A 15,935-nucleotide genomic window follows, 5' to 3' on the forward strand; every position below is an offset into this window, starting at 1 on the left:
ATGATCATTACACAGGTGCTGGGGACAATAAAAGGCCACTCTAAAATGTGCAGTTTTGTCACACAACACAGTCTCAAGTTGAGGGAGCGTGCAGTTGGCATGCTGAGTGCAGGAATGTCTGTCTCCCAACAGCATTTTAGAAAATTTGGCAGTACATCCAGCTGGCCTCACAACCGCAGACCAACACCTCCACATCCTGCTTCTTCACCTGCGGGATAGTCTGAGAGTCAATGAGACCGATGTTCTCGTAGAGACCAATGCGCTCACAATGGCAAATGCTCATTTCGCACACTCCATATCTCAAATCCATAAATTTCTTGGTTGTAAAATATACCTGCACAAAGCTGAGAACATCCTCTCTTCACCTGTGACAAGTAAACTCAGCAAAAAAAGAAATGTCCCCTTTTCAGGACCGTGTCTTTCAAAGACAATTCATCAAAATCCAAATAACATCACAGATCTTCATTGTAAAGGGTATAAACACCGTTTCCCATGCTTGTTCAATGAACCATAAACAATTAATGAACATGCACCTGTGGAAGGGTCGTTATGATACTAACAGCTTACAGACGGTAGGCAATTAAGGTCACAGTTATGAAAACATAGGACACTAAAGAGGCCTTTCTACTTACTCTGAAAAACACCAAACACCTGCTCATCATCGCGAACGTGCCTTTGGCATGCCGCAAGGAGGCATGAGGACTGCAGATGTGGCCAATAAATTACAATGTCCGTACGTGAGACGCCTAAGACAGTGCTACAGGGAGACAGGACAGACTGCTGATCGTTCTTACAGTGGCAGACCACGTGTAACAACACCTGCACAGGATCGGTACATCCGAACATCACACCTGCAGGACAGGTACAGCACGGCAACAACTGCCCAAGTTACATTAGGAATGCACAATCCCTCCATCAGTGCTCAGACTGTCCGCAAAAGGCTGAGAGAAGCTGGACTGAGGGATTGTAGGCCTGTTGTAAGGCAGGTCCTCACCAGACATCACCGGCAACAACTTTGCCTATGGGCACAAACCCACCGTCGCTGGACAAGACAGGACTGGCAAAAAAAAAGTGCTCTTCACTGACGAGTCACGGTTTTGTCTCACCAGGGGTAATGGTCGGATTCGCGTTAATCGTCGAAGTTATGAGCATTACACCGAGGCCTGTACTCTGGAGCAGGATCGATTTGGAGGTGAGGGGGTACATCATGGTCTGGGGTGGTATGTCACAGCATCATCGGACTGAGCTTGTTGGCAATCTCAAAGCTGTGCGTTACAGGGAAGACATCCTCCTCCCTCATGTGGTACCCTTCCTGCAGGCTCATCCTGACATGACCCTCCAGCATGACAATGCCACCAGACATACTACTCGTTCTGTGCGTGATTTCCTGCAAGACACGAATGTCAGTGTTCTGCCATAGCAAGCGAAGAGCCCGGATCTCAATGCCAATGAGCTCGTCTGGGACCTGTTGGATTGGAGGGTGAGAGCTAGGGCCATTCCCTCCAGAAATGTCCGGAAAATTGCAGGTGCATTGGTGGAAGAGTGGGGTAACATCTCATAGCAAGAACTGGCAAATCTGGTGCAGTCCATGAAGAGGAGATGCACTGCAGTACTTAATGCAGCTGGTGGCCACACCAGATACTGACTGTTACTTTTGACCCCCCCCCCCTTTGTTCAGGGACACATTATTCAATTTCTGTTAGTCTGTGGAACTTGTTCAGTTTATGTCTCAGTTGTTGAATCTTGTTATGTTAATACAAATATTTACACGTAAAGTTTGCTGAAAATAAACTTACTTGACAGTGAGAGGACATTTTGTTTTTTGCTGAGTTTATTACCAGGGCCTAATATATATATATTTTTTTATAAATCTACCTGCCACAGTGGCTGGTATACATACAAGTTTGTATGTATTTTATACTGATAACAAGTTCAACAAGTTCAAACAGGTGCCATTAATACAGGTAACGAGTGGAGGACAGAGGAGCCTCTTAAAGAAGAAGTTACAGGTCTGTGAGAGCCAGAAATCTTGCTTGTTTGTAAGGTGACCAAATACTTATTTTCCACCATAATTTGCAAATAAATTCATTAAAAATCCTACAGTGTGATTTTCTGGATGTTTTTTCTCATTTTGTCTGTCATAGTTGAAGTGTACTTATGATGAAAATTACAGGCCTCTCATCTTTTTAAGTGGGAGAACTTGCAATTGGTGGCTGACTAAATACCGTTTTGCCCCACTGTAAATAGCCAAGAAACACGAGGACAAGTCTCTTTAGTAGACTTGAGTAAATTAGACCAACTTTTATGCCTGTGTCCATTGCTTCTAAAAACAAATCTTTAGGATTCAGATTTCTTTGTGCATTTTCAAATATGAAACAAAAACGACAGAAATACTTTGAAAACAGCTACTGCAGCATTTATTTTGCTATAAGTCACAACTCACTTTTGGCAATACTTGACTATTTTTCCTAATTGCTCACATTGTAGAGCCCAGAGTGTTACCACGCGCTATCGTGGATGGTACATTAGTCCTTCTTACGCACCAATGCCGAAATCTACCCGCGCTTGGCAGGTAGTGGTATATGTGGTATATTGTCAATATAACACGGCTTAGGGCTGTTCTTACACACAACGCAGTGCGGACTGCCTAGACACAGCCCTTATCCGTGGAATATTAGTCATATATCACAAACCCCCCCGAGTTGCCTACTTTCTACAGGAGCGCAGCGGGAAAGGCAGTAAAAAGTGTCTCGCTCATTATCACTGCAGCAGGCCCCAGCAAAACAGGTACATGGGCAGGGCAGTCACTTTCATTTGAGGAATTATGAAGATAATGCACTTTGCTGTTTGACCAAATCATTCAATAGCTAAATGGTTAACTAGCTAGCTAACGAGTGAGCTAACTAGCCGAGCTACAAGCAATGTTTAGACTTGGCTATCCATTTTGTACACAGAGTCGTAGGCTACATGAGAAGCGCTGTAGCATCTTGAAAAGGAGTAGGCTATAATTTGAGCCGCGGTGGCAACAATTTAACAGCCGCACAACATTGCTGAAAGACCGTAGTCATCTCCGGTCGCATTGTTTAGGACAATAAGACATTTAAGGCCTTTAATTTAGATAAATGAATGTAAGGACCCGCGTACACCCTGGTTTAGTCAATTTCTTTCATCCAATCATCAGTCATTTGTGTCAGTGCCCTTCAATCATGTTGAGTGCCCTTCCCTATAAGAATGCGGAAAGTCTTCATTTGGTTTCTGGAAAATAACACTATTTGGTTAAACATTTTTTTTCCAACAGCTTGATAAGCACCGGTATGATGCTGATTGGTTGGCTGTTTGAACAATTAAAGAGTGCTTTGCTATTCTTTGGCAGCGGTACGACCTTTGCCTCCCTCCAGGCCTGAGGGCGCACACACCGTCTTCAAGGCTTAAATTGAAGATGTGGCAAATAGGAATCAATTCAAATTGTATTTGTCACACGCGCCGCTACAACAGGTGGCACCTTACAATGAAATGCTTACAGGAGTCGCAGTGTATTTCACTACCAACCTCAGTAATTTAACATCCAGGTTGTCGGTACCAGGTGGTTTGGCCTTATTTGTAGATGCTTTCACCTCTTCCACGCTAGCTTTGCAGGATTCAAAACTACAGCGCTCTTCTTTCATTATTTGGTCCGTTATGCATGAATACGAAGGCTCCGTACTTGTGTTTGTAGGTCATGCCTAAATTTGCTAGTCATCTTGTCAAAAAAAAAAAGTGTTTACGAACAACCCATCTGCCTCAATGCTTTTTTGCCTAGAATTTCATTTAAGGTACTCCAGAGACTTTTACTATCATTCTTTATATTATCCATCTTCGTTCCAAAGTAAAGTTCCTTATTTTTGTTTAGTTACGTGACTTCTCAATTTACTGTATGTTTGCCAATCTGCTGTGTTGTCAGACTTATTTGCTATTCCCTTTGCCTCATCCCTCTCAGCCATACAATTTTTCAAGTCATCATCTACCCATGGGGATTTGTTGATGGGCACATGCCTTTCAGTAACCGGAAGAAGCTATTTAATGAATGCGTCAAGTGCAACATCAGGTTGTTTCTCTCTCATATCTTCGACATAGGAATCATTGCAAAACCTCTTGCATGAACGCTTATACACAATTTTAGGTCTAGTCTTTCGAACTTTGTTTTTCTAGATGTGGTTACTATATTATGATCACTACATCCGATGGGTGTGGATACTGCTATTATATGTGGTCAAGATAATTTAGTTCCTGTTCCGTTTGTAAATACCCTAGTAGGTTGACTTGAACCTGAACCAGATTGCAGGCATCGGTCACAGCTTGAAGATTATTTTTGAGTGGACAGCTTGATGATAAACAGTCAATATTTAGGTCTCACAGAAAATATACCTCTGTTGATATCACATACATTATCAAGCATTTCACAAATATAATAAAAATACTGACTTTTAGCACTCTGTGGTCTATAGCAACACCCTACAAGAATAGGCTCTAGGTAAAAAGGAAACAGGTACACAAGTATATTTATGCACAGTAAAACGAGTCCTATATCGACATAACCTGAAAGGCCACTCAGCAAGGAAGAAGCCACCACTTCAAAACTGCCATAAAAAAGCCAGACCACGGTTTGCAACTGCACATTGGGACAAAGATCATACTTTTTGGAGAAATGTCCTCTGGTCTGATGAAACAAAAACAGAACTGTTTGGCCATAATGACCATAGTTATGTTTGGAGAAAGAGAGCGAGGCTTGCAAGCCGAAGAACACCATCCCATCCGTGAAGCACGGGGGTGGCAGCATCATGTTGTGGGGGTGCTTTGCTGCAGGAAGGACTGCTGCACTTCACAAAATAGATGGCATCATGAGGTAGGAAAAGTATGTGGATATATTGAAGCAACATCTCAAGACATCAGTCAGGAAGTTAAAGCTTGGTCGCAATGGGTCTTCCAAATGGACAATGACCCCAAGCATACTTCCAAAGTTGTGGCAAAATGGCTTAAGGACAACAAAGTCAAGATATTGGAATGGCCATCACAAAGCCCTGACAACAATCCTATAGAACATTTGTGGGCAGAACTGAAAAAGCGTGTGTGAGCAAGGAGGCCAACAAACCTGACTCAGTTACACCAGCTCTGTCAGGAGGAATGGGACAAAATTCACCCAACTTATTGTGGGAAGCGTGTGGAAGGCTACCTGAAACGTTTGACCCAAATGAAACAATTTAAAGGCAATGCTACCAAATACTAATTGAGTGTACGTAAACCTCTGACCCACTGGGAATGTGATGAAAGAAATAAAAGCTGAAATAATTCTCCCTACTATTATTCTGACATTTCACATTCTTAAAATAAAAGTAGTGATCCTAAATGACCTAGGACAAGGAATCTTTACTAGGATTAAATGTCAGGAATTGTCAGCAACTGAGTTTAAATGTATTTGGCTAAGGTGTATGTAAACTTCCGACTTCAACTGTATATGCTAATATGGAATTTTTGTTGTCCTTTTTCTGGGTTGCTTGTTTATTTATGAGTGCTTTTCTGATTGGCTGTTCCAAGACATACATGTCAGTGACATTTGCATTTGAGCCAATGGTACTGAGTGGGCTACCCACAGTGGGCTTCTTCCTAGGGCACACAGTATCAGTGCAAACAGTGGAATTAAACTCTATGGGCATATGATTATTGCTGACAATACCCTCAGACCTCACAGTTAAAGGAATATAGATTAGGTTATTGAAAATCCCCATGTCCTCTGTTGCTTATTATGACAGGGAGGACTGGAGCACTACCAAGCCCAGGCAGTCAGTCTCTTAAGCAGTAGCCCCCCAAAAAATAAAAAATAAAAAGCTCTAAAAAAAGTTTGCCTATTTTAAAAGGGATTTTCATCTGACCAGTGTGTGCCTGCCCTGCCTGGTGAATGCTGGTCATTTTACATCCCCGGTAATTGAAATACGAGCAGGCTTGAGCGTTTTTTTTTATTATTTGTTAAAAAAATAGGAGCCGACACTTAATCACCAATTAATTCTAGTGAATCGTTTGAGAAGAAAACACTTGTCAAGTTGCAGCGGTCTGCAAGGCTGTGCTGTTACCATAGAGACCCAGACAATGAGAGTAGAAGGGCTGCCTGAACGGGTTCAAGACTTCTGGTGAACTACAGGCCTACAGCACATTCAGAAAGTATTCAGACCCCTTTACTTTTTCTACCTTTTGTTACAGCCTTATTCTAAAATGAATTACATCTCCTCCCCTCATTCTACAAACAATACCTCAGATCTGTGCCTCGAGACAATTCTGTCCGGAGCTCTAAGGACAATTCCTTCGACCTCATGGCTTGGTTTTTGCTATGACATGCACTGTCAACTGTGGGTATATAGACAGGTGTGTGCCTTTTCTAAATCATGTCCAATCAATTGATTTTACCACAGGTGCACTCCAATCAAGTTGTAGAAACATCTCAAGGATGATCAATGAAACAGGATGCACCTGAGCTCAATTCCGAGTCTCATAGCAAAGTCTGAATACTTCAGTATACAAGGTCGTTTAATTTTTTTTATAGATTTGATTCAAATCTAAACCTGTTTTCGCTTTGTCATTATGGGGTATTGTGTGTATATGGATGAGGGAATTGTTTTTATTTAATCCATTTGAGAGTAAGGCTGTAACGTAACAAAATGTAGAAAAGGTCAAGGGGTCTGAATACTTTCCAAATGCACTGAATATCTAGTCAAATGGAGCTGAGGGAGAAAAGCTACTCTACTTTCAAGCCGACTAAGGCCAAAACCATATTTCCTGCAGAGTGTAATGTAACCTCCAGTCCAGCTCCATCACAGCTGATAAAAGGCTCCTTGGCTTGTCTGAGAGTAGCATTAATATTCTCAGTGAAATACCGGGGAAGGCTTGGACCCTGGCAGCTAGCTTGGAGGATTTTTCCTACTCCCCTCACTCGAGACCGTTTTTCACAGAGATAAGACACAACAGCCAGGCTGCAGTTACCAAACACAGGGTGCGTTCCAAATGACAACATATCCCCTATAGAGTGCACTACTTCTGACCAGAGCCCTACACTTTATAGGGAATAGGGTAACATTAGGGACGCGTTCACACTCACTCCTCATCAATGAAAACCCATGTCCGAGAGGGGAGCCTCCCCCCTCTTTCTTTTCCTTTCTCCCGACTTCATTGTATCAAACACACACCCGTTTCCCGGGGTGTCCGCTGACTCATTGTCTCACGAAGGCAACACACACACACACACACACACACAAAGCTAATTAAGGCTGTCGGAGGAGAGAGACTGAGTCACGGGGGAAACACGCAGAGCTCAGTACAGACTGCCACTGATAAGCTCTTCATCACTCGCACAGGGTCTAGAATCTGATTGGGTTTTGTGGCTGCTGGAACAATGTTTAGGGATCCTATAAGGAGATAACTTAGAAGCGCCCCCTCGTCTTGTTTGGTGGCCCCCCGACAGAGTTCACACACACTGTTGTTAGCAGCCGAGCTTCATCATTACAACCCCCAGTTTCACCATAAACACTGGTCTAACAAGCACGCTGGCGGCCATCTTGGGACTGTGGTTTTAGCAGGAACCGTGGCAATCGAGGGCAACAGTCTCATTTCACCTGCATATTTCCCCCATCCTCCCTGTCAAAAACAGTGGGAGTGGACAGAAATTGAAAATGTTTCTCTCTAGCAATCTTACCGTCATCTAAGAGAAAATGAAAATGATACAGCTAGGGGTGTGGGAATAAAAAAGAAGCTTAGCAATATGACGGAGCAGCTCGCTGCAGTGCGTGTACCGCTCTCCTCAGATATCACACTGGAAACCCCAGAGAATTTTACTCAAGGTCAATCTCTCATTACGCCATCCAGCCAGCACCACTATACACTCCCTCCCTCCCTCCCTCCCTCTTCCCTTGCTCGCTTTGTATTTCTTCCCAGAGGCGCTCTCTCATCAAATGAGCCCCAGGTATTACATCAATATCCCTTTCAAACATGAGACAAAACCCCATCAACTTTGGCATTCCGACAACTTTTCTTCATATCTGAAAGGTATTGCCGGTGACAAAGCCTGTACTTTTATTTCCACCAACACCTAAAAAGGGGCTCCTGAAACGTCGCCTTTCATCTTACCGTCTTCGGTACGCATTAAATCATGAACGTTCCATTGTTGTTGTACGACATCAAACTTGTCCTTGTCATTATGAAAAAGTACAAACACAATAGCGGTAGTGTGCATGACATCGCAGCATCCTGGTCCAAATAGCAACGTTACCTGCTCTATTTTTTTTTGCACCAAAAAACCCACAGCATTTTAAACATTTATTTAGGATATGTCAATCTAGCAAGCCAGGCAACTAAAAACAACTTTCTAGACAATGTCTCGGTTTGTTGCTAGCTTGTTAGCCATCTAGCCAGCTCATTTAGTTACCAGAACATATCTGACAACATTTTGAGTTAAACTGTAGGCTAATGTTTTTTTCAACATAACAGGAAAATTTAACACATTACAAGATACTTATTAACAATTATGGCGATCTGCAAACTTACTGTTGTGAATGTGAAGAATTGAAACGAGTGCATTTCTGTCTGAGGAATTTAGAGCTTGCTGTCAGGGTAGGTTACCATGACAACAATTGCAACAGGGTCAAAGTTGAATGTCTTGCTCAGTTGTGGCTAAGCAATGGCTATAAAAAGCAAATTCCAAGAAGAATGTGTTACAAATTTGGCTGTTTGAAAGAGGACCATACAAACATTGCCCAATACTTTTTTCAGGCAACATACCGAAAATCTATGTGAATCAGGTAAACAAACGGGGCAGGGTTTTCCCTTCATCCAAGGACTCCCTGAACGGTAACTCTCTGCTCCGCTGAATGCAAAGCACTGCGGCTGACCTGCTGCCTCCACCTCAAAAACATGAGCAGCCAAATCGCTGACTCAATATAACAACCAGAGAGGGTGGACTTCATTAAAGCCACTGGCCCCCGTATGAGATCCAAGGTCTGCCTCTCAAATGGTACCCTGTTCAATATATAGCGCACTCCGGTTTCTAGTCGTGCACTACAATAGGAAATAGGATGCCATTTGGGACGCAGGTACAGAGAGGATGGAACAGAGGAAGTGCAGATGGAACAGATACCGGCCCACTCTAATCTCTGGAGAACACTACAGCGCAGAATTAGTTTAATGTATTGCTCTTTTCGTTTTTTAATTTAGCTAGAATAAACAGGGGCCACCCAGGTCCATTAGCTAACAAATGAAAACAGACGATCCTAGTGAACTTGAAACCCTAAACAATGAGCCCCAACATTCCAAAAAGGAAGGTCTCTCCACTTGTGTATTATGCATGCTTATAGAGTGAACACTACTTTGGTTACACTCTCCCACACCGGTATCAAGGACACGGACATGAACTAACCAATAAGCACTGCCGAAAAGTCTGTCAAACCCAAGTCCTTACAAACTGCTGCTCAACTTCCTCACAAGCAGGGTATTGTGGGGGGTTGTAGTCTTACCTGTTGTGGTGGTGGTGGGCGTGGCTGCATGTAGGGGGGCTGTGTGGGGGCGGTGGGCTGTTGCTGGGGAGGGCTGAAGTACGGGGACTGGCCCTGCGGCTGGCAGTACCCACCCTGCTGCCCCTGATGCTGCTGTCCATACTGGGCTACCATCTGCTGAGAGACACAGTAAAGGGAGACCTCAAGTCAGGTATCATAGAAATACTCCTTAAAACATCTCACTGTCAATGTCCACAACTCTGCAAGTCGTTCTCGACCAATGGCCTTTAGTTCACTATCACTAAGCCATCTAATCAGCGGTCAATTAAGAACACCAATCCCAATTCATATCAGAACTGAATTTGATTAACTACACTCACAATCACCTTGGTGAAGTAGGCCTATAGCCTAAAAGATCTGCACTCAGTCCCAAGTACGCTAACTAAGTTCTTCACCTTGAGTCTGGGGTTGACTAATAGCACTGTGAGTGAAGTGACGAGCAGGAACTCAGGTTTTTCTTCTTTTCCAGCCTTGGGACATTACTGTTGTGTTGACGTCGATAATACACACAGCAGCTGCATCCCAAATGCACTGTATTCCCTATAGTGCACTACTTTTAAACCAGGGCCCAAAAGTAGTGCATTATAAAAGGGAATAGGGTGTCATTTGGGATGCAACCACAGGCTCTCCCTCCTTCCTTTCACTGCGTCTTATGTAAGACGTTTTGGGGAACAGCTGTTATTGGCTCATCCCTCTCTCTGCCTCATCTGGAGTCACTTACATTAGGCAGCAATGTGTCAAAGTCTTTATTATTTAAAAAAATAAATAAGCCTAAATCATCAGTGGTGAAAATGAGAATGCGGTTTTTGATCAATGTACAGAACAGCAAGAGAGATATCTATTCTAGAGTATTACATCTCGAAAATAAGTTTAAAAAAATCATAACATTTATGCTAGAGGCGGAATTCAGCTTGAAAGATGTTTATTTGAATTTCTGTGTAGGTGATAAAATGATTCAATGCAAAAGCCGAGCACAACAACACTAGCCTTGTCAATATATGAAATATCACAGATCTAGGAAACCTGAGAGGAATGTGTGTCTATGTCCTAAATTGCACCCTATACCTTATTGTGCACTACTTTTGACCAGAGTCGTATGGGTCCTGGTCAAAAGTAGCACCCTATAAAAAGGGATAGGGTGCCATTTGGGGCACACATAAGAGCAATCAATGAAATATAGCTGGGTTATTTCCATTTCCTGACCTTAAAAAGGCAATTCCTCATTCATCATCTCCAGCATCAAAGCAGTGTCTACATATGTGACAACGGTGCACAACAGTGGTTGAAAAGGGTCTTAAATCCTACTCTGTGACAAGTTTTTAGCCAGAGGGAGGGAATTTTGTTGCTCCCTACGTCACCATGAATCTCAGTATTTGAAAATCATTGTTTTTAAATGTCATCTTCGGGTTTACTACAAAATGTAAAATATAGAAACATGTCGCCATCACATATGTAGACACTGGTATTGTGCTGGAGATAATGAATGAGGTTATAAAGTGATGGAATTGCCCTTTAAGTTCCACACCATGTAGATATCATTTTCTTCTGTTAAAAAAAACAGCATTTCACTAGATCAGATCGATAAGAGGCCTCAAAGTCCCAGATATATAGCTCGAAAATGACTCGCAGAGGTGTGGACATTGACAGTGAGATGTTTTACTATTCAGCAGGGCCCATGGTAAAAATAAGTACCCTATTCCTTATAGGGTGCCATTTGGGACACAGCCCCAGAAACATGGTTATTCGACTGCATGGAAAGGGAGGACACCGACGAGGAGGCCCATATAAAATAAATGTATTGTAGTGCAGCAATGAGCGGTCTTACAATCCAATAGCTGTATGCAATGCTCATTGCCCAACCAGCCAGGAGCTCCTTAAGCTCTGAGGGCGGCGAGGCTGTTTTTCCACACATGAGCTCATCACTCTGGAACCGAGACACTGATATCTAGGAGCCTAACTCAACCTCCCCTAGCTCGCTGCTGCTCTCCATGCCTCGCTCTCCTCTCCGAGCTGGGAACCCTTTCTTTTTAACAGAGGGCATCACAATCTGTTTTCCCCATGATTGCAAAAATGGTTGTGCATTGACTGCATGTCAGAATGCGTATTTCCCTCCCTGTGCCACTCGTAATGTAAATGTGCCTCGAGAGTAATATTTATCTTGCATAGAACACACAAGGTAAATAGATTATCTATTCTATTATGGGGTTGTCAGATTTTTCTATTCATTACTCATTTTGTTTGCAGATGAAAAGTTCATATGGACTGTTCTAGCATCTTCAAAGTGCGCCTCAGCAGATATTTTAAACCCATAAAAGCCCGGGGGGGGGGGGGGGGGGGGGGGATTTCTACTAAGCTATATGGAATTGTTTAAAGGTCATACCAAGGATAATTTTACTATTTGATTTTTAAGACCCCCCCCCCCCCCCCAAAAAAAAAATGGATGAAAAATGGTATTTGGCCTTACTGCTATTAGCCCATACAAACACATTGAATAACAGATAGTCCCCCCCAAAAAACTTAAGGAAGTTATTCTGTCCTATATCTAAGAGAAAGATCAGGAAACGTTTATTTTTTTAACCCCTTATTTTTGGTATTAAACCATCTCCATATGTTCTGAACTTCCATACATTTTTTTTTTTACCCGGGACCGGGGGACATTCAGACGAGTCACGGCCTGTGGGCGTCCTAGAGCAAAACAACCGACATGTACAGTACGTGTACGTGAGAGTCTCACCTTACTATAGAGATGTCATATTAGTGTGTAGCCCAAACTGCTCGGACGCTACAGACAGAGGTTGGCAGATCAGACGAGTCCTGAGACGCTTGTGGGTGTCATAAAGCAAAACGGAGAACACCATCGTGTTTGTGAGATTCTTCTCTTTCCATAGAGGGGTCATAATAGTTTGTAGGCCAAACCGTTCAGAGGTTACAGACAATGTTGTGAAAAGACAGATTTTAGGGATGTCTCATGGTCTGACAAACACCGCTCTAGCTCTGGAGGTGCGACATCGGCGGACGCGGTGGATTTAGACGCAAAGGTTTTTTTTTATTTTTTTTAATTAAAAACTGATCTAGCCTAAACAGATTTTTTAACTGGGATTTTTTTTTAATAAGCCCATGTGATTTCAGCTAGGGCGCGGACATCGACTCGTGGTTTAAATACTAAAAGACTGCAGCTGATTAGCCAATATGTATAAAGATGGAGGAGGCATGGCTTAATCCTGCTATCACTTCAGTAGGCTTAGAAAATCAGGTGCTGCTGCCAGTGCCACAGTCTCTCAATGCAGCTCATTTACTAAGAACAGACTGACAACTACCAACAAAAAAAAAAAACACAGGATAGGCACTAGGAAGACCTTTGCTTAAATTAAGTGTTGGTCACTGAGACATTACAATACCAAACCATACACAGGGTAATGTAAGTCTCAAAGACATCTTAGCTAAAGTGTGTATGATCTATAACCAAATCAGCATGGCCATCAAGAGTTTTGGCAGATGCAGCATGCTTAATCCTGAGGTTTTTAACGGTCTGAAACGCCTTCAGACCCCCCACAAAGAGCAAGGACTGATGACACCAGGTCTCAGTCCCATATGGCACCTATTCTTTACCAGGTCCTATAGGGTACAGTAGTTCACTATAAGGAAATATGGTACCATTTAGGACAGACCAAAGACTGCAGGATATGAGGGAAGACACACATTGAATAGGAAAACCAGCCTGCATAATCGACAGAGGAAAATCAATTCCTAATTATCTTGAAATATTAAGGTTGATCTCCGAATGGCATCTCTAATACGGTCTTGTCTGCTCTGTTGCATCTCTTCTCTCCGTGGCGGCCATCCTCTCTCCCCCCCCCGTTTGGCCACTTGTTCTACGGGAGCGGGGAACATAATCGTTATAAAACAGCACAGCAGGGTACCAGTGGTATCTGACCAGTTGAAACATCCAATTTCAGGCGGGATCCGTGAGGTAATAAAGAAGGTGTCTCAGGGCCATCTGGGGCCCGGTGCAGATAAAAGTCATTACATGCTCCATCCCTCTTGGAGATGGAAAAGCAAGCAGAGCTGACAACACTGACAGAGTCTTCAGTGCAAACAGGAAAATTCTGCCGATTTCTAACGATGTAATAGGTCGTTTTCTACTATCGTTGTGATGGCGGTTCTATGGGCAATGTAATTTTTGTCATTTTCAAAGCTGGTGTTGTGAATATTTACTTTTCGGTAATTTAGCAGATACAGACTTAGTTGCACTGGATAAGCATATGAATATGGTATATGATAGAGAAAATGGTTGTATTCTCTCATCTTCCTTACAGTAGCCAGCTGACAGCGAACTTATCCTTGTAAAATGACTCACTGGTCTGTTAACTCCGGCTTGTAAAAGGGGAGGTTAGCTCAAATAGTGACTTTGATTGGTTCTCATAAGCACGCCATTTGCATGCGCAACGCCCCCCACACTCCCTCGTCAATTTGCAACGCCCTCACTGGAGGTAAACAAGCCAAGCCAAAGGCTAGCTAACTAAAACAGTGGAGAGAAAAACTGACAAGAGTTTTCTAAAAAAGGAGATAGTAACAATGAATTTGTGCGAAGGCAGGATGTATTGGCGGCGGTCTTTGAGGGAAAGCCTCATTTACCAGCTAGCTACCTAGTTCTAATCTTCAAGAAGATAGGAAAACAGCCTCCACTTCTGACAATCATGTCTGCGCTAAAAGCTGTGGCGGACAGATGATCAAATCCGAGAGGCAACAGTCCTGGGTCTCAGAGTGGCGGTTGTGGAAGAAGACAAGAATGCTATATGGGAGGGTATATGCGGCCACTGGTTGGGGAAGACCGCAAGAGCCTCAGTCCTATACAGCGCCCCAAAAAAATGGATGAAGTCCATACGACCGAAAAATGGTACGTACAATGACCTAGAACTGTACTTCAACGGTATAGAACGGCACTGCGGTGGATACACAATGTCCAAATGGAAATTATAGATGTCACACATGAATGATTGAAACATTTTTGTATTTGCACAAACATAATGAGTAAATCAATGGTTGTTTGCAAGACAGGCCTAAAAACAAATAAAGTGATAAAACTGTATCATCAACGACTGGGTGATAGGCAGCATACGGGCTGAATGAGGCACTACAGAAAGTACACTGAACAATAACATCAACGACTGGGTGATAGGCAGCATACGGGCTGAATGAGGCACTACAGAAAGTACACTGAACAATAACATCAACGACTGGGTGATAGGCAGCATACTGAGTGAGGCACTACAGAAAGTACACTGAACAATAACATCAACGCAACATGTAAAGTGTTGGTCCCATGTTTCACGAGCTGAAGTAAGAGACCAGAAATGTTCCATAAGCACAACAAAACTCACATTTTGTGAAAAACAAAACGGTTTACATCCCTGTTAGTGAGCATTTCTCCTTTGCCAAGATAATGCAGTTTTATAACAACACAATGAAACAGATCTCAAGTTGAGCAAATGTGCAATTGGCATGCAACAATGTCCACCAGAGCTGTTGCCAGGGAATTTAAATGTTCATTGCGCTACCATAAGCTGCCTCAAAAGTCCAAACGGTCTCAAATCACAGACCACGTGTACCTGCGCCGGCCCAGGACCTCTACATACGGCCTCTTCACTTGCAGGATTGTCTGAGACCAGTCACCCGGACAGCTGATGAAGCTGTGGGTTTGCACAACCAAAGAAATTCTGTAAAAACTGGTGGGGTTATGGTATGGGTAGGCATAAGCTACGGACAACGAACACAATTGCATTTTATCGATGGCAATTTGAATGCAGAGAGATAGCGTGATGAGATCCTGCAGCCCATTGTTGTACCATTCATCCACAGCCATCACATGTTTTCAACATGATAATGCACAGTCATGTCGCAAGGCTATGTACACAATTCCTGGAAGCTGAAAATGTCCCAGGTCTTCCATAGCCTGCATACTCAGACATGTCACCCATTGAGCATGTTTGGGATGCTCTGGGTCGACACGTATGACAGTGCGTTCCAGTTCCCGCCAATATCAGTTCCCGCCAAGAGTGGGACAACATTCCACAAGTCCACAATCAACAGTCTGATCAACTTTATGCAAAGGAGATGTGTCACGCTGCATGAGGCAAATGGAGGTCACACCAGATACTGACTGGTTCTCTAATCAACGCCCCTACCTTAAAATATATATATATATATTTAAGTATCTGTGACCAACAGATGCATGTCTGTATTCCATAAGTGAAAGCCATAGATTAGGGCCTAAAGCATATATTTCAATTGACTGATTTCCTTATATGAACTGTTACTCAGTAAAATCTTTGAAATTGTTGCATGTATATTTTTGTTCAGTGAACT

General features: G+C 43.0%; 1 protein-coding gene across 26 annotated transcripts in view; it reads right to left on the minus strand.

Annotated features, from left to right (window-relative positions):
• Positions 1 to 15,935, minus strand: part of arid1b (AT-rich interaction domain 1B) — a 112,352-nt gene that overhangs the window by 72,470 nt on the left and 23,947 nt on the right. For 12 of the 26 annotated variants that reach the window (XM_090232413.1, XM_090232408.1, XM_036975615.2 and 9 more), the window contains one exon: positions 9,531 to 9,686. The exons of 4 other annotated variants lie outside the window; for them this stretch is intronic. In XM_090232413.1, the coding sequence (XP_090088539.1) occupies positions 9,531 to 9,686 (156 nt within the window). The remainder of the gene's footprint in view (positions 1 to 9,530; positions 9,687 to 15,935) is intronic. 10 more of the 26 variants (XM_090232414.1, XM_090232410.1, XM_090232404.1 and 7 more) reach the window with 1 other exon arrangement.

Source organism: Oncorhynchus mykiss, chromosome 4, assembly GCF_057628025.1.
Source record: "Oncorhynchus mykiss isolate SJ-2025 chromosome 4, ASM5762802v1, whole genome shotgun sequence".
Classification (NCBI taxonomy): domain Eukaryota; kingdom Metazoa; phylum Chordata; class Actinopteri; order Salmoniformes; family Salmonidae; genus Oncorhynchus; species Oncorhynchus mykiss.